The sequence below is a fragment of the Ranitomeya imitator genome, chromosome 3 (assembly GCF_032444005.1).
Source record: "Ranitomeya imitator isolate aRanImi1 chromosome 3, aRanImi1.pri, whole genome shotgun sequence".
NCBI classification, from domain to species: Eukaryota; Metazoa; Chordata; class Amphibia; order Anura; family Dendrobatidae; genus Ranitomeya; species Ranitomeya imitator.
This window is the reverse complement of record NC_091284.1, coordinates 248,750,181-248,772,844: the sequence shown is the minus strand read 5'-3', so window position 1 is coordinate 248,772,844 and position 22,664 is coordinate 248,750,181. Positions and strand designations below refer to the sequence as shown.

At 43.1% G+C, this 22,664-nt stretch overlaps 1 protein-coding gene across 7 annotated transcripts in view; it reads left to right on the top strand.

The window, feature by feature from the left end:
• The window catches only part of AMPD2 (adenosine monophosphate deaminase 2), a 285,686-nt gene that overhangs the window by 246,768 nt on the left and 16,254 nt on the right, over positions 1-22,664 (top strand). For all 7 annotated transcript variants that reach the window (XM_069756340.1, XM_069756336.1, XM_069756335.1 and 4 more), the window contains one exon: positions 22,139-22,312. In XM_069756340.1, coding sequence (XP_069612441.1) covers positions 22,139-22,312 — 174 coding nt within the window. The remainder of the gene's footprint in view (positions 1-22,138; positions 22,313-22,664) is intronic.

The window sequence follows — 22,664 nt, the reverse complement described above, 5'->3', positions numbered from 1 at the left end:
GAGAAATTAAAAAGAGATCGCGGTTTTTTTTTTTTGTTTTTTTTTTTTGCGATCGCCGGTAAACGGTTAATTACCGGCGATCGCAAATGCGGGGTGGGTTAAAAAAACCCCGAATCATGTTCTCTGGGGTCTCGGCTACCCTCGGTAGCCGAGACCCCGGAGAAAATCGGCCTCTGGGGGGCGCTATGGACTTTTTCCACAGCGCCGTTAATTAACGGCGCTGTGGTTTAAGTACCCTTAGCGGCCGCCGTTAAAAGGCGTATCGGCGTTTGCTAAGGGGTTAATGTAATTTTTAGATCTGTGATTGCTGTGTTATTTGAATTTGAATAGAGATGTCACATACCACTAGTGTTGCTTCTATTTCATCCTGTAAGACCTTTGTTTCCAGTATCGGAGGACTATCTCTAGATTGCTAACAAACCCATCCAAAAGATTTGCCAAAATTATGCTATGGGCACTGAATTTTCTATTCATTTAAACTACAGAGACATATCTTAGTATGGTCACCTGCTTAGTAACTGTGCAGGGGCTGTGCAGGCGTAGTGAAAGGGGTAGGAAGAAGTGAACTGCCTCCGAGTAGAAGAGATGCATCTCACAGCAAGATCGTGGAGGAGAGTGGTAGTATTTGCAACTACGCAGTGATCTGATATGTATTGTGTAAAAGAAATGCCCACTGGGCCTAGATGAGCTATCCTATCCTATAACAGGTTTTACTAAGTACACCTATTTCAGACATCTCTACGAAATCTAAAAAAGTGATTGATAATATTTTAATAGTGCACAAAATAGTCATTGGCAAGAGCAGTAAAATTTCTTCAGTTCCCTTAGAGCTAGATAAAAATGAATGGGGATAGACTAGGATTGAGTTACTGACATATAATATAATATAAACACCATCGGGATTGAGAGTCTAAATAATAATAATCTTTATATAGCGCCAACATATTCCGCAGCGCTTTACAGTTAAACAGTTTCAAGCACAACAGTCATAAATAACAACATTAGCAATAATGTAATGATTAAAGCAAAATAAAACAACCCTGCTCGTGAGAGCTTACAATCTACAATTAGGTGGGGGAGATACAAAGCACAGGTGTGTATTTACAATGATGGTCCAGCCATCTTCAGGTGGTGGGGGATAGGTGGAGATAGTGAATGGGCTTCACACACTTAAGGTACCGTCACACTAAGCGACGCTGCAGCGATACCGACAACGATCCAGATCGCTGCGGCGTCGCTGTTTGGTCGCTGGAGAGCTGTCACACAGACCGCTCTCCAGCGACCAACTATGCCGGTAACCAGGGTAAACATCGGGTTACTAAGCGCAGGGCCGCGCTTAGTAACCCGATGTTTACCCTGGTTACCATCCTAAAAGTAAAAAAAACAAACGCTTCATACTTACCTTCAGCTGTCTGTCCTCGGCGCTCTGCTTCTCTGTACTGGCTGTGAGCACAGCGGCCGGAAAGCAGAGCGGTGACGTCACCGCTCTGCTTTCCGGCCGCTGTGCTCACAGTGAGTGCAGGAAAGCACAGCGCCGGGGGACAGACAGCGGAAGGTAAGTATGAAGCGTTTGTTTTTTTTTACTTTTAGGATGGTAACCAGGGTAAACATCGGGTTACTAAGCGCGGCCCTGCGCTTAGTAACCCGATGTTTACCCTGGTTACCAGTGAAGACATCGCTGAATCGGCGTCACACACGCCGATTCAGCGATGTCAGCAGGAAGTCCAGCGACGAAATAAAGTGCTGGACTTTCTGCAGCGACCAACGACATCACAGCAGGATTCTGATCGCTGCCGCGTGTCAAGCTGAACGATATCGCTAGCCAGGACGCTGCAACGTCACGGATCGCTAGCGATATCGTTTAGTCTGACGGTACCTTTACACATAAAATGACTGATTAGGGAATGTGATAGGCTGCCCTGAACAAATGTGTTTTGAGGGAGCGCCTAAAACTGTGTAAGTTGTGGCTGGTCCTAATATCTTCGAGTAGAGCATTCCAGAGTGTTAAGTCCTTCTCAGTCCCTGGCTTACTAGAGGTAGGGATCCTGAGTAAATGACACGCAAACAAGGTATTGTGTGATCATATACAGGGGAAGCCCAGGAGCACATCTCTCTCTCTGGGCTTTGCCCTCCCTTTATATAGAAAAGAATTATTCTTTTACAGACATGCGCACAAGCGCTCATATTTCACTATCTCTTACATAAACAATCTATACCAGTCTTTATCAGTAGAAAGTTACATCATCTGGAAGGTGAATGAAAGGCTGCTATTGAAAGAAGGAATGCACACATGATTACTTCCATAAAAGGAAATGTCAAGTCAGCAGAAATGTATCTTGTTGTAAGCGAGATTTCTCAGGAAGAAGACAAGATGGATTCCTTTAGTTCAGTCTGATCTCCACAATTCCCCCCTTTGACATTTTCTTTTATTTATTTTATTACCACAGGGCCAAAGACAAAGCCTTTATTTGGTATTACACATGTACATGCTTGTATTCAATAAGAGAATCAAATCTAGTATTAATTCTTCCGTTTAACTCTCGCAACCTTTTCTTTGTTTTGCAATAAGTACAGATATTACAAAGGGATAGCAAAATAAGCGCAATAATCAGTATTAGCAAAGGATAACATAAGAGAAGAAGGAAAAAAAACTTTATACTCTTGCATCTATTACACAAAGTTTATCTGTGCATACTGAGATACTCTTGAGCACAATCTGGAATAGTACGTATATGACTACAATAATCATAACTATATGTATTATGCTCTGCATAATCCCAGCAACCCACCCACCGATTCCTCTGAACCAGTTGGCTGGGTTAAGGAAAGAAAAGGTATCTGACCACCAGCTATCCTTATTCTGGTCATTGTCTTTGTCATACTGATCTCTGAGTCGTTGTACGTCCTTTAATTTAAATGTCATACTCATAGTACTATTCGGGTCTATATAATGACAGCAGGTGGGTCCGATGATTTGACACATACCCCCTTGTGAGGCAGTTAGGTAATCCAATACCAGGGTATGTTGGTTAGTGACTATTATAAGCTGATTCTGTACAGCTATACTAGTGTTTAGTATATCCAATATATCCCAGATCTGATCATCTAGATAATCCGTGGCTCTAACTAATTTATCCCACATCTGTGTTAACATAGGATAAATAAAAATGGTACTAGCAATTTTGTTAGGAATTCCCATTTGTACTATATGTGGCCTCCCCGAGGGACGTGGTGAGTTATCTGCAGCTCTTTTATACAGTGTGTGCTTGGGCACGGCTTGCATATTCACTTGTTTGTTTGAAATTATGAATGTAGCCGGGGTTAGGCGTCCTAATGTACAAGTACCCTTTATACCTACGGGAAGCCATTTATATGCTCCTTCTCCGCATATCCAAAATGTACCTTCAGGCAGATCCCATAGAGCTGAGTGCTGCAATACCAATCTGTGAGCCAAGTCCACAAATCTAGATACATTCTGAAGCATACACCAAGAGGGTTTTTGTCCCAAGGAGCTACAGTACCCGGCTGCGGGATTCCCACATACAGGCATTCCTTTGATATACTCATTGGATTCATTACAAACCAGGTTCCCCAGCTTACTTGTACAACTGTTTGCATCACCTTGGGGGAACAATTTAGAATGTTTCCATTTTCTATTATGTATGTATCTTTCCAATACTACAGGTTTGAAAGCATCAGAGGGGGGGACGGTTGTACTGAAACTAAGCTGTAGATTTTCTGTGGGGACCTGTCCTAAATTAGTTAATCCAGTCTTATTTCTAGGTACCCATTTTCCTCCCCTAAATGCTAAATATTGTAGATGTGTGTTACTCCCTGAGAGATTACCCTGCCACCAAGGAAATTCTACCCATCCCACAATTGGTATGGCGATTGTAGTATTCCACAGCCTAGCATTACCAATTTGGTTGTTGGCCAGGTTGTCTGAACAATTAGGCCAAGCGAATATTTCTTCTGCTAATACGGGAACTGCTAGAAAAGGTATACTTGTGGCTGATACCGGCGAATGGGTACAGATCCAACAATCTGTCAGGGTTTGTGTATTGTTTAACAAGTCATGCACTAATTTTCTATGATGTTGTACGAATCTATTGTTCAAAGGGGCTAGAGAATTCAGTCTATCCCACGCCTCCGTTGAGGTTATCATTATTAACATCAATATCATGAGTTTATACTGCTTTTCTTGCAATGGCTTGCATGTATCCATGATGCCTTTCCTTCAAGCTTGACTGATGTAGGTGTTGTCAACAGGACTTGGAAGGGTCCGTCAAACCTTGGTTCTAGAGCCTTTCTGGTGTGTCTTTTTACATAGACTTGATCACCTGGTTCCAACTTGTGACTTCCTTCTGTGTTGTCAGGATCTGGAAGGGAAGCAAAAACTTGTGCATGCACCTTAGTTAATTGTTTCTGAAGATTTTGCACATAAGAAGTCAATGACTCAATATTTAACACAAGTTGCTGTGGAAAATAACATCCTAAATTGGCAGTCCTGCCAAACAAAATTTCATATGGAGACAGTTTAGTCTTACCCCTTGGGGTATTGCGTATTGAGTAAAGGGCCAGTGGAAGGCATTCTGTCCAAGGCTTTCCTGTTTCAGCCATGGCTTTCTGTATTTTTAATTTTAAAGTTCCATTCATGCGTTCCACCTTACCAGAACTTTGAGGATAGTACGGAGTGTGTAACTGACTTTCAACACCCAACATTTTCAGTACATTTTGAAATATTTCTCCAGTGAAATGAGTACCCCTATCTGACTCGATCACTTCAGGGAGACCGTAACGGGGTATCAGTTCGGCAACTAGCTTTACAGCAGTGTTTTTAGCTGAAGCCTTCCGAACTGGATAGGCCTCTGGCCACCCCGAGAACATGTCCACACATACCAACACATACTCATACCCATTACTTTTTGGCAGCTGGATAAAGTCTATTTGTAATCGCTGAAACGGGTAGAGAGGTCGGACGTGGTGCTTCATAGGGGTCTTTGTTGTCTGTCCGGGATTATGTGCCAGGCATATAGCGCATGCAGCACAATAGTCTCTTGCATAGTTGCCAAAACCTGGAGCCAACCAGACTTGCTTTGCCAGTAGTGTCATTGCATTTGCAGACACATGAGTAGGGTGGTGCAGTCCACCAACTACAATCGGATACCAGGCTCTAGGTAGACATATTAGTCCATCTTTCTTCCAAATTCCCGCTTGTTCTTCTGCCCCTTCCTTTTTCCACCTGTCCCTCTCCTCTTCTCCTGCATCTTCCTGTGCTTGTCTCAGTCTATCTTCAGTATTTTCTGTGGGGTTTACAGTATGAACCTGTTGTAAGGGTTTGACAGCTGCTGCTTTGGCTGCTTTATCAGCCCTATCATTTCCCCTAGATTCCCTAGTGTCGAGTCTCACATGTGCAGCTACCTTGATTACTGCTACTTCTTTTGTTTCTTGTGCAGCCTCTAAGATCTGTTTGATCAGAGAAGCATGTTTTACAGGTTGTCCTGACGCTGTCATGTAACCTCTAGCTCTCCAGATTACTCCAAAATCAAACACAATACCATGTGCATACCTAGAATCAGTGTATATATTAGCTGTCTGGTTCTCAGCTATTTTAAGAGCTTCAATCAATGCTGTTAGTTCTGCTTCTTGTGCAGACTGTTTCGGTGGAAGTGGTTCTGCTTTGAGAGTTTCAGATTCTGACACAACTGCATACCCTGTATGGAAGTTACCTGTGTCATCTGCAAACCTACTACCATCTATAAACAGCTCTAAATCTGGATTTTGAAGTGGTGTTTCGGATACATTGGGTAAGCCTACCGTTTCTTGTAAAATGAGCTCTGTACAATCATGTGTGTCTGTAGGGAAAAAATTTGCGTGTGGATCAGTGTCCTTATTCCCCCCTTCAGACTCGAGAGGTAGCAGTGTAGCTATATTGAGAGTCTGAAGCCTAGCAAATGTGATAGTAGAGGGGAGCAACAAAGAACACTGTAGCCGCAAATGTCTGGCCATGGAAATGTGTTTTGGTTGGACCTGGTTTAATATCCCATAAACATCATGTGTAGTTTGAACTGTGAGTGGATGCTCTAGGACAATTTCTGATGCTTTGTCCAACAATAGTGAGACAGCAACAACTACACGTACACAGGTTGGCGCTGCTCTAGCTACGGGATCTAACCTTGCTGAAAGATATGCAATTGGTCTTTGTTTCCCTGCATGCTTCTGGGTAAGAACTCCTGTAGCATGGGAATCAACTTCTGCAGCCATAAGCTGAAACGGTTTGGTGTAGTCTGGTAGCCCTAACGCTGGAGCTGAAACAAGGGCATCTTTTAATTGTTGGAACGAAATCTGACCTTCTTTTGTCAACAAATAAGGTTCACTTTTTACACAGTCATACAGTGGTTGCATTAGTTGACTGGCATGTATAATCCATTGTCTACAATGAGACACTATTCCTAAAAATGCTCGTAGCTGTTTATGATTTCTAGGCTCATTCATCTGTCTTATTGCTTCAGTTCTTTGTGGTGTAAGATGCTTTTTACCTTGAGAAATGCAATGACCTAGAAAGACCACTTTGGTCTGACAAACTTGTAGCTTTTGTCTATTCACTTTACACCCTTCTTTTTCTAAAAAACATAGTAAACTCACAGTGGACCTTTCTGCAGTTTCTAGATCTGGGCAGCAAAGTAGTAGGTCATCCACATACTGCAAAATTACTACCTGTGGTTCGGGTTCAAACCTCTGAAGGACTGTTTGTAGGGCATTTGAATAAAGAGTAGGGGAGTGTATCATTCCCTGTGGAAGGCGTGTCCACGCCAACTGTTTGCCCTTAAATGTAAATGCAAACAAATGCCAACTATCTTGGTGTAAAGGAACCGAGAAAAATGCATTTGAAAGATCTATTACAGTAAATACTTGAGAACTGGCTGGTATCTGTGATAGTAACGTATGAGGATTGGGTACAACTGGGGTGATTGGATCTAGAACTTTGTTTATTTCTCTTAAATCATGTACCATACGATATTTGGGCATAGAACTCTTATCAAGAGTTCTCTTTTTGACTGGATACAGAGGAGTGTTAGCAGGTGATTGTATCTCTACCAAAACTCCTTTCTCTTTATATCCCTCTATCTGTTTTGTAATCGCTAGTTCCTGCTGGGCACTCACAGGGTATTGTCTGAGCTGTGGGAGAACAGTTCCTGGTTGCACAGATAGTTTTACAGGAGAGATATGCAATAGTCCCACATCGGTGTCACCCTGTGCCCACAGTGTTTCTGGGACCATTGAGAGGTCTAGATCTGTGATGTACTCTTTTTCTTCAGCATAATCCTCAAAAGCCTGAATTCTAACATATTGTTCTAATGTTTCTGCATCATCAGGGATAGTCAGTATAACTGTGCCATCTTCCCTAAAATTGATGTTAGCTTCTAATTTCTTTAGGACATCAGTTCCTAACAAACATGTTAGGGCACCTCTGGCATACAAAAATCTGGATGCAAAACATTTAGGTCCTAATGAGACCTCTAGGGGCACAGTATATGGCAGTGTTCGAATTACCCCATCATAACCCTCAGCAAAAGTTGTTTGTTCTGAAATATCTTCCGGATTCGGAAGAAAATCTTGATTCAAAATTGAGGAAGTTGCACCTGTATCTATCAAAAATGGAATCTCTCTCCCCCCCACATTCACCTGTATCATAGGTCTTCTAGCTGGTAGGGAAGTTTGTAACACATCGAGTCAATCTGAATCTGGTATGGGACCATCTATGATGGTAGATTTCTGCTGGTTGTCCGTTTGGGGAGGGTTATTTCTGGGAACAAATTTGCCTGACTTTATATCTGCCAACTTCTTCCTGCACTCTCTTTGGAAATGACCTGGCTTTTTACAGTAGTGGCAAGGAAAGTTGTGTCTCACTCTTCCTCCTGTATTAGCTTGTGCTATTCTAACAGGCTTACGATTCTCTCTCATATCCATGACTATTCCTAAACATCGTTGTTTCACTATATGTGGTTGTTCAATTGTTCTCCAATCTGGAGTAGAGGATTTAAATTTTTCTCTGATTTTCGGATCTAGCCCCTCTATTAATTGTTTTGTAAAAAGTCTCCTTACTGAAGCATCAGTCAAATCCAATCCTTCATCCCTAAAGCTATTTTCTAATTCTTGACTATATTCTTCAATACTTTGCCCAAATTTCTGCATAATCACACCCGTAGATCCCCTTTCCCTCTGTTTTTCTCTCATGAAAATTATTAATGCCTCTGTGAACTGGGTACCTGATGCTTCTGTCTGTAAGGCACCCCCTTCTGCCACTGGTCTATTGGGCTGTAGGTGTGTCAATAATTCCTGAAAAAGTCCGGGAGACATTTTCATTCTACATAATTCTTCCCCGTCCGCCCAGACCCCAGCATGAGTCTGCATGATTTGTTGTATGTATTGTGCAAATCGGATGGGATATTGAGTGGGATCAGGCGCATTATGCAGGAGGGACATACCTTCAGCAGGGGACCAAGGAAAATACTGTCGGGTCTGGTGATATCTAGTTCCCATTACCCCGTCAGCACCAGGTTCCCTAAAGGGTCTTGGTACTACCCTAACAGGGGCAAGTACAGCGCCATGTCTAGGTGTACCACAGACTAGGCAATCATTTCTCCAATCTGGATTTTGTTGTCCACAGTGTGAACATACCCATCCTCCTACCCCACCAAGATTGGGATACAAGGCTGGAAATTGTTTTCCTCCTTCTGCTCCTCCAGATGGTACAAATGATTGGGCTTTTGGATCTAGGTAAGGTGGTGGGATTATGTCACAACTTTTTCCCTTCCCCATAATCCATTTGGAAGTGTCTGGATCATACTTCCAATTCTCCTCTTTAGCTGTTTTTGAGACCTCTATCATACAGTGTATGATTTCTTCCCACCCATTGTCTTTGATAATTCCACCTCGTTCTTTACTCAGTTTTTCCCATTCTGTACTGAACATAAGTGCTTCTGAAATTCCCAATTTTTCTCTTACCCTTCTAATCTGACTTCTGACTGTCTTCCCACATCTTTCCTGTATGATATCTGCTGCTTCCACTTGTCCTAAGACGGTTTTTGTCTGTTTATTTCCCATTTTTCTTTTTTATTTTTTTTCAATATTAGCTATTTCTACCCCAGGTGACGTTTGGACAATCACTTATCCTAGGTGATGTCTCGTTGCCTTCTCTCCTAGGGAGCTAAAATATTGAAGGGCTGATCTGCTCCATTCTTTCTAATGTGCAGAATGTACTTAAGTGCTATTATGCACGCAAACAGACCCAGCAACACCATACAGATCACAAAACTTTCTGTGTCAGTTAGCATACTTGTCCCAGGCTCATGGACCCGCGTCCTGGGCTCATTCTATCAAACCTTATCCAGAAATGAAGGAGGTTAAGCACTTAAATGAGAGTCAAGCATGGGCGGAGGTCTCCCCGAAAGGACGCAACCACATGACCCAGTTAGGCTGACTTCCGTGTATAAGGCTTATACCCCAACTATTTCGGCTTATTTTTCTACGCACTTTTGCTCTTCTTTCACAACATACCACAACCTTCACACTGTTCACACACTGCCAGGGACAGGACTCATAAATCTATACAATATAGTAACCCGAGTTTTATAGGTATCTACTCACTACTAGACTAACCCAGCGTGACACGGCTCATAGAGATCTTTCGGATAATACAAGGCAGATAAAAGAGAACTAATAATGTCTCTTACCTGGCCAGGTTTTTCAGTTCATTTGCCGTCCATTATCCCAGATCTCCATCGTCCGTATCTGCAGGTGAATCTCGAGCAAATACTCTCATCTCGGGTCCCTGTTCGGTGCGCCAAAGAAATGTTAAGTCCTTCTCAGTCCCTGGCTTACTAGAGGTAGGGATCCTGAGTAAATGACACGCAAACAAGGTATTGTGTGATCATATACAGGGGAAGCCCAGGAGCACATCTCTCTCTCTGGGCTTTGCCCTCCCTTTATATAGAAAAGAATTATTCTTTTACAGACATGCGCACAAGCGCTCATATTTCACTATCTCTTACATAAACAATCTATACCAGTCTTTATCAGTAGAAAGTTACATCATCTGGAAGGTGAATGAAAGGCTGCTATTGAAAGAAGGAATGCACACATGATTACTTCCATAAAAGGAAATGTCAAGTCAGCAGAAATGTATCTTGTTGTAAGCGAGATTTCTCAGGAAGAAGACAAGATGGATTCCTTTAGTTCAGTCTGATCTCCACACAGAGGATTGGTGCAATGTGGGAGAACTCTTGGAGTCGGGAGTGGGAGGTACGGATTAGTGCAGAGGTTAGTCAAGTCATTTGCAGAGAGCAGCGATCGGCTAGGCCGATAGACAGAAATGAGGGAGGAGATGTAAGGGGGCGCCGCACTGTGGAGAGCTTTGTGGGTGAGAACAAGTACTTTGAATTGGATCCTATAATGAATGGGCAGCCAGTGTAACGACTGGCGAAGAGCGGACGCGTCCGAGTACCGCCCATCACAGATATCTCAATGTAGACTAAGAGAAAGCCCAGGAAGTGGTTAATAAGTTGTATATGAAAAAAGCAGAGAGAAGAAGAGCTTTTCAGAATTTACAGTTTTTTGAGGAATGAGAAAGAGTGGGGCACTTACTCTCGGTGATAACGGCGGCACAGAAAGAATCATCATATGTGTACAAACTAAGGACAGATGAAGGGACTGTGTTGACAGATGTAGTGGATATTTTGGGTGAGTTTAGAAGTTTTTATGAACAGTTGTATTCATCTGGGTTGAGGGCTACATTGGGGGACATTGTAAACTTCCTGGGTGAGGCGAAACTTCCTAAGATTGGGGATTGTGATAGGAGGAGGTTGGATGAAACTATAACGGAAGAGGAGATTAGACTTGCTATCATGTCAATGACCAACAACAAGGCCCCTGGAGCTGATGGACTCCCGGTTGAGATATATAAGAATTTATTGGATATATTGGATATTTCAGTGGCTAAATTAAAGATCGTTTTTGATCAGGCGCTACGGGAGGGAGAGCTGCCGGCGTCCATGAAAGAGGCGACAGTTGTAGTTATTTTAAAGGAAGGTAAGGACCCGGAATTGGCGGAATCCTATAGGCCAATTTCCTTGCTGACAGCGGATGTTAAAATTTTGGCTAAAGTAGTGGCTAACCGTTTGGCAAGTGTGGTCCAGAATCTGGTCCATCCTAATCAATCTGGTTTTATGCCAAATAAGTCTACAACGATAAACTTACGTAGATTGTTCCTGAACTTGCAGCTGCCGTCAGACAACTAGGGTGATAGAGTTGTGGTATCATTGGATGCACGTATAGCGTTTGATAGTGTTGAATGGTGCTATCTTTGGGAGGGTTTGAGATTTTTTGGTTTCGGGATGACTTTTATCTCGTGGGTGAGGTTATTGTATTCTTCTCCGACTGCTAGGGTGAGAGTTAATAGTGAGTTGTCTGGAAGTTTTGGTTTATATAGGGGGACTAGGCAGGGGTGTCCGCTGTCTCCGCTGCTTTTTGCGTTGGCAGTGGAGCCCTTGGCACAGACAATTAGGACCTCGACTTCGGTTAGGTGGTTCCAGTATGGCATGATAGAGGAGAAAATAGCCCTATATGCAGATGACATGTTACTCTTTTTAGAAAATTCTGGAGAGGCCTTGGAGGGTGTGATGTATATTCTTAAGACATTTGGTGATATATCGGGTCTTGAAATCAATTGGGCGTAGTCCAATATCTTGATAGTGGATAAAGAGGGCATTGACATCCCAATATCAGGGGAAGGTAGTAAGCTGACAGTGGTTTCTCAGTTCAAATATTTAGGTGTTCAAGTGTCTTTTTCTCTCTCGAGCTACATCGATCTGAATCCGTCCCCATTGTTGGACAGGTTTAGGAAGAAAATAGGGGCGTGGTGCAAGTTATATCTCTCAGTAGTGGGAAGGATAAACTTAATTAAAATGATTCTTATGCCCCAATTATTGTATATATTGCATAATTCCCCCGTTTGGTTGCCCCTAAAGTGGTTTCATACCATTAACTCTATATTTCGAGACTTGTTTGGGGGGAAGAAACAGCCAAGAATTAGGCTGGAATTGCTTCAGAGGCCTAAAGATGGGGGGGATTGGCCCTTCCGAATCCCTGGATCTACTTTTTGGCAGCGCAGGGTCAGCAGATGAGAGGTTGGAGAGAGGTGAATGGACTGGGTTATTGTTAGACCTTTATCGTTTTGTGTTGTTTTGCACTGGGAGAGGTGTTTTTTTTTTTCTAATACTTTTTTCATTAAATATATTTTTAAAGGTATTACATGATACACATTTTGATGATTTTTCCCTGGCACTACATTATAATTTGATTAAAATCAGATTCAGGACACACAAGGACTGTTATCCTTTGAGGCACTGCAGGAGAGTTATGGGTTGCAGGACACCTGTAGGTTTCAATATGGACAGTTGAGACATGCCTATCTTGCGCAGAGTAAAACAATGGATATGGGAATTCATAGAGACATTCTGGTGGACTATGTCTGTGCGACGGGAGGAACGAAAGGGGTAGTCTCGGATATTTATAGGGATTTGTTATATACAGTACCTTTCTTAATAGATTCCCTATTAAGGCAAAAGAGAAATGGGAGGAAGAGCTGGGAAGGATAGAGGAGGATAAATGGGAGGAATATCATGGAATATATTCCCCAATTATCATTAAGTGAGCCGGGTAGACTTTCGCAAATATATGTGCTTCACAGAGTATATAGAACTCCAGATAGGCTATATAAGGCAGGGCTGAGACAGACCTCCGAGTGTCCTAGGTGCCAGTCCGAGGGGGCAGGGATTCTACACATGTTATGGCAATGTACGAGATTGAATTCATACTGGTTGGAGGTGGGAGAAGCAATTGGGAAATCGTATGGCTGTACAATCGCAAGCGATCCTGTGATATATATTTTGGGATATGTGGAAGAGATCCGAGTTCCAAATCATCATAAAGTGGCCATAGCTAGATTATTGTATGTTGCGCGAAAGCTAATTGCCAGGCACTGGTTGAGTGAGGTACCGCCGACTCTGCAGGAATTTTATAGACAGTCTGATATGGTTATTAATATGGAAAAGGGTATTTATGAAAAAAGGAAAAGTATGAAAACTTTTGAAACACTTTGGAAACCTTGGATGGAGAGGAACTGATTCCAGTGGGATGTTGTTTTATTATGTAAGCAATGTATGCTATTATGCTATTCTTGTTTATAAAGGCTTTAACCCCTTCCTGACCCAGCCTCTTTTGTCCTTAATGACCTGGCCGTTTTTTGCAATTCTGACCAGTGTCCCTTTATGAGGTAATAACTCAGGAACGCTTCAACGAATCCTAGCGGTTCTGAGATTGTTTTTTCGTGACATATTAGGCTTTATGTTAGTGGTAAATTTAGGTCGATAATTTTTGTGTTTATTTGTGAAAAAAATGGAAATTTGGCTAAAATTTTGAAAATTTCGCAATTTTCAAATTTTGAATTTTTATTCTGTTAAACAAGAGAGTTATGTGACACAAAATGGTTAATAAATAACATTACCCACATGTCTACTTTACATCAGCGCAATTTTGGAAAAAACATTTTTTTTTTGCTAGGAAGTTATAAGGGTTAAAAGTTGACCAGCGATTTCTCATTTTTACAGCAAAATTTAAAAAACCATTTTTTTTAGGGACCACCTCACATTTGAAGTCAGTTTGAGGGGCCTATATGGCTGAAAATACCCAAAAGTGACACCATTCTAAAAATTGCACCCCTCAAGGTGCTCAAAACCACATTCAAGAAGTTTATTAACCCTTCAGGTGCTTCACAGCAGCAGAAGCAACATGGAAGGAAAAAATGAACATTTAACTTTTTAGTCACAAAAATGATCTTTTAGCAACAATTTTTTATATTCCCAATGGTAAAAAGAGAAACTGGACACCAAAAGTTATTGTACAATTTGTCCTGAGTACGCCGAGACCCCATATGTGGGGGGGAACTACTGTTTGGGCACACGACAGGGCTCGGAAGGGAAGGAGCGCCATTTGACTTTTGAATGAAAAATTAGCTCCAATCGTTAGCGGACACCATGTCGCGTTTGGAGAGCACCTGTATGCCTAAACATTGGAGCTCCCCCACATGTGACCCCATTTTGGAAACTAGACCCCCCAAGGAACTTATCTAGATGCACAGTGAGCACTTTGAACCCCCAGGTGCTTCACAAATTGATCCGTAAAAATGAAATAGTACTTTTTTTTCACAAAAAATTTATTTTAGCCTCAATTTGTTCATTTCCACATGGGCAACAGGATAAGATGGATCCTAAAATTTATTGGCCAATTTCTCCTGAGTACACGGATACCTGACATGTGGGGGTAAACCACTGTTTGGGCACACGGCAGGGCTCGGAAGGGAAGGAGCGCCATTTGACTTTTTGAATGAAAAATTAGCTCCAATCATTAGTGGACACCATGTCACGTTTAGAGAGCCCCTGTGTGCCTAAACATTGGAGCTCCCCCACATGTGACCCCATTTTGGAAACTAGACCCCCCCCCAAGGAACTTATCTAGATGCATAGTGAGCACATTGAACCCCCAGGTGCTTCACAAATTGATCCGTAACAATGAAATAGTACTTTTTTTCACAAAAAATTTATTTTGGCCTCAATTTGTTTATTTCCACATGGGTAACAAGATAAAATGGATCCTAAAATTTATTGGGCAATTTCTCCTGAGTACGCTGATACCTCACATGTGGGGGTAAACCACTGTTTGGGCACACGGCAGGGCTCGGAAGGGAAGGAGCGCCATTTGACTTTTTGAATGAAAAATTAGCTCCAATCGTTAGCGGACACCATGTAACGTTTGGGGAGCCCCTGTGTGCCTAAACATTTGAGCTCCTCCACATGTGACCCCATTTTGGAAACTAGACCTCCCATGGAACTAATCTAGATGTGCGGTGACCACTTTAAACCCCCAAGTGCGTCACAGAAGTTTATAACGCAGAGCCGTGAAAATAAAAAATCATTTTTCTTTCCTCAAAAATTATTTTTTAGCCCGCAATTTTTTATTTTCACAAGAGTAACAGGAGAAATTGGACCCCAAAAGTTGTTGTCCAGTTTGTCCTGAGTACGCTGATACCCCATATTTGGGGGGGAACCACTGTTTGGTCACACATCGGGGCTCAGAAGGGAAGTAGTGACGTTTTGGAATGCAGACTTTGATGGAATGGTCTGCGGGCGTCATGTTGCATTTGAAGAGCCCCGATGTGCCTAAACAGTAGAAACCCCCCACAAGTTACCCTATTTTGGAAACTAGACCCCACAAGGAACTTATCTAGATATGTGGTGAGCACTTTGAACCCCCAAGTGCTTCACAGAAGTTTACAACGCAGAGCCGTGAAAATAAAAAAATAATTTTTCTTTCCTCAAAATGATGTTTTAGCAAGCAATTTTTTATTTTCACAAGAGTAACAGGAGAAATTGGACCCCAATAATTGTTGCCCAGTTTTTCCTGAGTACGCTGATACCCTATATGTGGGGGTGAACTACTGATTGGGCACACGTCGGGGCTCGGAAGGGAAGTAGTGGCGTTTTTAAATGCAGGCTTTGATGGAATGGTCTGCGGGCATCACGTTGCATTTGCAGAGCCCCTGATGTGCCTAAACAGTAAACCCCCCCCCACAAGTAACCCTATTTTGGAAACTAGACCCCCAAAGGAACTTATCTAGATATGTGGTGAGCACTTTGAACACCCAAGTGTTTCACAGAAGTTTATAACGCAGAGCTGTGAAAATAAAAAAATAATTTTTCTTTCCTCAAAAATGATGTTTTAGCAAGCAGTTTTTTATTTTCACAAGAGTAGCAGGAGAAATTGGACCTCAAAAGTTGTTGCCCAGTTTGTCCCGAGTATGCTGGTACCCCATATGTGGGAGTAAACCACTGTTTTGGCGCACGTCGGGGCTCGGACGGGAGGGAGCACCATTTGACTTTTTGAACGCAAGATTGGCTGGAATCAATGGTGGCGCCATGTTGCGTTTGGAGACCCCTGATGTGCCTAAACAGTGGAAACCTTTCAATTCTAACTCCAACACTAACCCCAACACACCCCTAACCCTAATCTCAACTCTAGCCATAACCCTAATCACAACCCTAACCCCAACACACCCCTAACCACAGCCCTAACCCCAACACACCCCTAACCCTAATCCCAACCCTAAACATAATCCTAACCCTAATCCAAACCCTAACCCCAACACACCCCTAACCATAACCCTAACCACAAGCCTAATCTTAACCCGATTTCCAACCCTAGCCCTAATTCCAACCCTAAGGCTATGTGCCCACGTTGCGGATTCGTGTGAGATTTTTCCGCAACATTTTTGAAAAATCCGTGGGTAAAAGGCACTGCGTTTTACCTGCGGATTTACCGTGGATTTCCAGTGTTTTTTGTGCAGATTTCACCTGCAGATTCCTATTGAGGAACCGGTGTAAAACGCTGCGAAATCCGCACAAAGAATTGACATACTGCGGAAAATACAACACAACGTTCCCGCGTGGTATTTTCCGCACCATGGGCACAGCGGATTTGGTTTTCCATAGGTTTACATGGAACTGTAAAGCTGATGGAAAACTGCTACGAATCCAGAATACATGTGCACATTCCCTAACCCTAACACTAGTTCTAACTGTAGTGGAAAAAAAAAATTTTTCTTTATTTTATTATTGTTCCTATCTATGGGGGTGATAAAGGGGGGGTTCAGTTAATTTTTTTTCATTTTGATCACTGTGATAGGTTTTATCACAGTGATCAAAATGTACATGGAACTGCGCTGCACTGCGTATGCGCCCGCCATTTTGGAAGATGGCGCCCATGGAGAAGACGGACGGACACCGGGAGCCTCGGTAAGTATTAGGGGGGGGGGGCATAGGAGCACAGGGGGTGGCATAGGAGTACGGGGGGAGCGTGCAGGAGGATGGGGGAGCGGAGCACAGGACGGAGGGGAGCAGACCACAGATCGGTGGACTGGGGGGGCGATCGGTGGGGTGGGGGGCACATCAGTGTTTCCAGCCATGGCCGATGATATTGCAGCATCGGCCATGGCTGGATTGTAATATTTCACCAGTTTTTTAGGTGAAATATTACAAATCGCTCTGATTGACAGTTTCACTTTCAACAGCCAATCAGAGCGATCGTAGCCACGGGAGGGGGGGGGAGGGGGGTGAAGCCCTGGGCTAAAGTACCACTCCCTCTGTCCCTGCAGATCGGGTGAAATTGTAGTTAACCCTTTCACCCGATCTGCAGGGACGCGATCTTTCCATGACGCCACATAGGCGTCATGGGTCGGATTGGCACCGACTTTCATGACGCCTACGTGGCGCCATGGGTCGGGAAGGGGTTAAGGGAGGGAGGGTGGGGAACTGGGGGATTGTTTTAAAATGTTTGTAAACATGTGTGTTCTCCTTTGCTGACACAATTGTGTGTAGTTGTCAATTTGAATATTATTAATAAAAATTATCTGATTTAAAAAAAGGATGGACTGGAGAGGGGAAAGTCGAGTGAGGGGGAGGCCAATTAATAGAGCATTACAGTAGTCCATGCAGGAGAGGATCAGGGCATCAGTGAGGGTTTTTATTGTTTCCATGGTGAGAAAAGGGCGGATTCTAGAGATGTTCTTTAGGTGTAAGTGACAAGAGTGGGCAAGAGATTGTTTATGGGAGGTGAAGGAGAGATTGGTGTCAAGCATAACACCCAGACAGCGCGCCTGCTGCAGGGGTATTATTATGGTGCCACCCACAGAGAAGGAAATGTCAGATGTAGGGAGATTAGTAGATGGGCGGGAGCAGAAGAAGTTCAGTTTTGGAAAGGTTGAGTTTCAGATAGAGAGCAGACATGATGTTGGAGACTGCAGACAGAGAGTCACTGGCATTGTGTAGTACATCGGGGGTAAGGTCAGGACGTGTATAGTTGTGTGTCATCAGCATAAAGATGGTACTGAAAGCCAAATCTGCTGATGGTCTGTCCAATTGGGGCCATGTAGAGGGAGAAGAGAAGGGGGCCAAGGACTGAGACTGAGCCCTGAGGTACCCTAACAGTGAGAGGAAGAGGAGATGAAGTGGAGCCAGCGAACAGAACACTGAAGGAGCGGTCAGAAAGATAGGAAGAGAACCAGGAGAGAGCAGTATCCTTAATGCCTAGTGACTGGAGCCTAGAGAGTAGGAGATGGTGGTCAACTGTCGAAAGCTGCAGAAAGGTCGAAAAGAATGAGCAGAGAGTGGTCACCGTTACATTTTGTTATCAGAAGGTCATTGGTCACTTTGATGAGTGCAGTTTCTGTCAAATGTAGGGGGCGGAAGCTGGACTGTGAAGGGTCTAGGAGGGAGTGAGTGGAGAGGTAATGGGTTAGGCGTGAGTAGACCAGGCTCTCCAAGACTTAGAGATGAAGGGGAGATTGGTCTGTAGTTGTTTATGCAGGATGGGTCTAGGGCGGGTTTCTTTAATAATAGAGTAATGATAGAGTGTTTGAAGTAGGAGGGTAAAATGCCCGAGGAGAGGGAGAGATTAAAGATTGTAGTTAGATGAGTTGTGACGACTGGAGAGAGAGACTGGAGGAGATGTGAGGGAATGGGGTCAGAGGTGCATGTAGTCGGATGAGAAGAAGAGAGGAGCTCGGAGACTTCTTCTGTGATAGGATCAAATGTGGAGAGTGAGCCAGGAGAAATGCAGGGATGGCTGGGAGTCACTGCCCCTGGGGGCTGGGAGCAGATTTCCTGACGAATATTATCTATTTTCTCTATCAAGTGGGAGGCCAGGTCATCAGAACAAATGTCTGTGATAGGGGTTTGTGCTTTCGGCCTGAGGAGGGAGTGAAAGGTGTCAAAAAGTTTCTTGGGGTTGTTGGATAGTAAGGAGATCAGGGTGGTGTAGTAGGTCTGTGTGGCGAGGGGCAGAATTATAGGTTCTTAACATAAATTTGAAGTGTATGAAGTCTTCTGGTGTGCGAGTTTTCCTCCATAAGCGTTCAGCACTCCTAGAGCATCGCTGGAGAAATCGAGTTTGGGATGTGAGCCAGGGCTGTTTTACTCTGTGCTTGGAGGTTCTGAGGGTGGTGGGAGCTACTTGATCAAGGGTGCTTCCAAGAGTGTCGCTGTAGTGATGTACAGCCAGATCAGGACAGGAAAAAGAGGAGACTGAGGACAATGATGAGTTTAGGGGGTATGAGGGTTAATGGCTTGAAGATTTCTGACTGTGTGGTAGGTAGGATAGTGCTGGGGTGGGCGAAGAATTGTGAACATGAAGGAGAGAATGTTGTGGTCAGAGGTGGGGAGGCGGTGAGTTATTTAGGTAGGAGATTGAACAGAGCCAGACAAAGACCAGGTCCAGGGTGTTACCGTCTTTTAGTAATTAGTAATTTAGTGGTTAGTAATAGAAGCTGGGATCCATATGTGGAAGTGGGGCTGTTAATGGGGATGTTGAAGTCTCCCAGGATAAGGGTTGGTAGTTCTGAGGACATGAAGTGTGGCAGCCAGACAGAGAAATGGTCCAGGAAGTGGGTGGGTGAGCCTTGGGGCCGGTATATGACCGCTACTCTGAGGGAGAGGGGTCGGAAGAGCTTGATGGTGTGGACCTCAAAAGAAGGAAATGAGAGTGGTGGAACTGGGGGGATGACCTGGAAGGTGCATTGTGGGGACAGGAGTATGCCGACTCCACCACCATGTCTATTTGTAGGTCTCGGGGAATAGGAGATTTATAAGCCACCATGGCAAATGGCAGCAGGGGAGACAGTGTCAGAATCCTGAATCCAGGTTTCAGTGAGGGCCAAAAGATTAATAGAGTTGTTCAGGAAGTAATTGTGTAGGAAAGGAAGCTTGTTACATACAGACCGTGGATTCCAAAGGGCACAATTAAAAGAAGGAGATGGAGTGCAGCTAATATTAATAAGGTTAGTAAGGTGTCAATGTGAGGTGGGGTAGGGGTTGAGGTTGGGAGCTGGTGGACCAGGGTTAGGAGAGATGGCCCCTGAAATCAGTAGGAGTAGGGAGATAAAGAGCAAGTAGTTACTGGAATTGTAAGAAGTTTTTTTGTGCGATGTGTTTGGGCAAGATGGGCTGAGGTTTTTCAGGAAGGTGAGAAGTGCATAGGAGCTGTACATGGGAGAGGGAAGTCTAGAGGGGCCGATGTGTATGAGGGGGGATGGGGCGGTGAATGTGGATGGCAAAGGAGCACAGGAGGATAGAAATAAAGCGCATGGATGAAAGGGAGAGCAGAGTGTTGGTTACCTGTCTCCTGCCCTGACTAACTGACATGGAATAACGGCTTTATCTTGATGCTTATCTTCTGTGATGCTTTGCTTATGGGATGCGTGCATACGCCCCACACTGCATGCACCCCTTAAAATGTTTCTAAACTTATAGGCCACAATACAGGGTCAGGAGAGATGGATAGTGGGAGCTGGTTTGGGATAATTTGGCAGCTGGGGCCAGCACACCAGGTGCTAGATGATCAAAGATATTGGGCCTGGCTAAATCTATATGTTATAGCACCTTCCACCAGATAATATCTAGAGTGTCCCCAGTCATGGATATACAGCAGTGAGTATTAAGTACAATGCAACAAGTGAATTATACCAGCGATTTAGCAGGCACATTAAAATATGTTGCTAGATGGTAAAGCGGCAGATGACAGACAGCAGAGATTGTACCATTAGAAGCTGCTTGCGGACATAGAATATAGTGAGCACATGCAGGATCAATGCAGTAGTTGAATGAGATGGATACCATATTAGTCATAGCCAGTCATATTTTTTTCCTTTGTATCGCTGAACACCATTTCAAAAGCGACAATTTCATAGCATGTTTTAGAGGATTTTATGGCTACTGTAATACAATTCTCGACATACTTTTTATTTTTAAAGTTGAAAATCAACTTTAGTTTTCTGTTATGGTGTACGCACAAAATCTTTCCTAAAATTCTGTAAAACTAAAAGGTCGAGGTAGTTAACTATTTAGGAAGGGAGCTTTCGCTTGAAGGCCCTTTATTCCATCTAAGTCAGATGATGACTACAGATGAGTGGATGGTTTGCCATTGTAATTCATAAATATTTCAATTGTTAATAAATGCAAAAAGTCTTAAGCTACAATCCCATGGTGCACTTTTGGTGATTTGTTGATGTTGCAGAATTTCGGTTGCTTGCATTTTTTTTTCATTAAGTTTTTGAGTGCGTTTTTTACATTTGTTTTTGGCACAAAAGATTTTGTCTTTTTGGTATGTCATTCTTTAAATAAAGCTGCTTTTTTTAATAATTGTAGTTTTTATTACATTTTATAAAATTTTACAATAAAAAATCAGAAACCACTTTAAGTGTTAATGTTAGGGCGCAGTAAGAGGAACGGGACAGTTTGAATTTCTATGCAACTGTCACTCTCGGGTCAGGAGAGCCTATGGCCAGTCCGATACGACCGCCGTTCATGTGATACGGCTGTCTGACGGCGCCCTTAGGCTACGTTCCCATGATGACCTTTGTGTGAGTTTTTGATGTTGCAGATTTTCTGTTGCATTTTTGCATCTATTATGAAAATTAGTTTGCTTGCGTTTTTTTTACACACGGGTTTGAGTGTGTTTTTATTGCTGTTTTTTTGCTCTTGTTGGTAGGTCATGCTCTAAATTAAAGCTTCTTTGTTTTTGATACTTCCTGGTATTTGGCTTTGACAAACCTTTATTTATGAAGTCCTGTGGATTACGGTACATGCTTTTTTAAAATGTGTTTCCACAACGGATACGTACTAAAAATGCATGTGCTTTTTTTTTACCTCCGGATTCTTTGCATCTAATGCAAGTCTATGCGAAAAATCTGCACGTAAAAGTTAAAAAGAACAAACAAAAAACTATTGTAAATCTGAAACATGCACCGCAGGTCATTTTTTTTAGAAGAAAGAAACGCAGTGGGTATGAGGTTTCTATAAATCCCATCCTCCCGGCTGGAACTGTAAAACTACATTGTTGATAAACAGAAGATACGCAGTGTCGAAATCAGCGTGGGCACACGGCCTTGCAAACTAAAAACTGTTGACTAATATTATTTTTTTCTGTGTCTTTCTTCAATATTTGTTACCCCTTTTTCATGCTATTGCAGGCTCCAGTGTTGCAGTATCTCTACTACCTGGCACAGATTGGCATCGCCATGTCTCCACTGAGCAATAATAGTCTTTTCCTAAGCTATCACCGGAACCCACTCCCCGATTTTCTGTCACGTGGCCTTATCGTATCACTGTCCACAGATGATCCTCTGCAATTTCACTTCACAAAGGTATCCTAGAAGGACGTTCAATGGTCTAATACCATTTTTTGCTATTTTTTCCTTGTGTGTTTTGCAAAAAAAAAAAAAAAAACAATTGATGCAGCCAGATGTCAGCTGTAAGTTAGTAGTGAAACACAGAAAGTACTGTACTGTGTACTCTATGATGTTTAACACAGCCTGGCAACATTAACACAATAGTATTTTTGGTTCGAGTGCTGTCTGTGGGAAAACTGCCATCATATGGATAGCACTAGGGCCAATGTTATCCAATTCAATTTTTGTTACAGGGAGCAAATGCCGGCATATACAAATCACAGCATCCACTAATCAGCCAGAGTTTGGTTAAGACTCGCTGAATTAA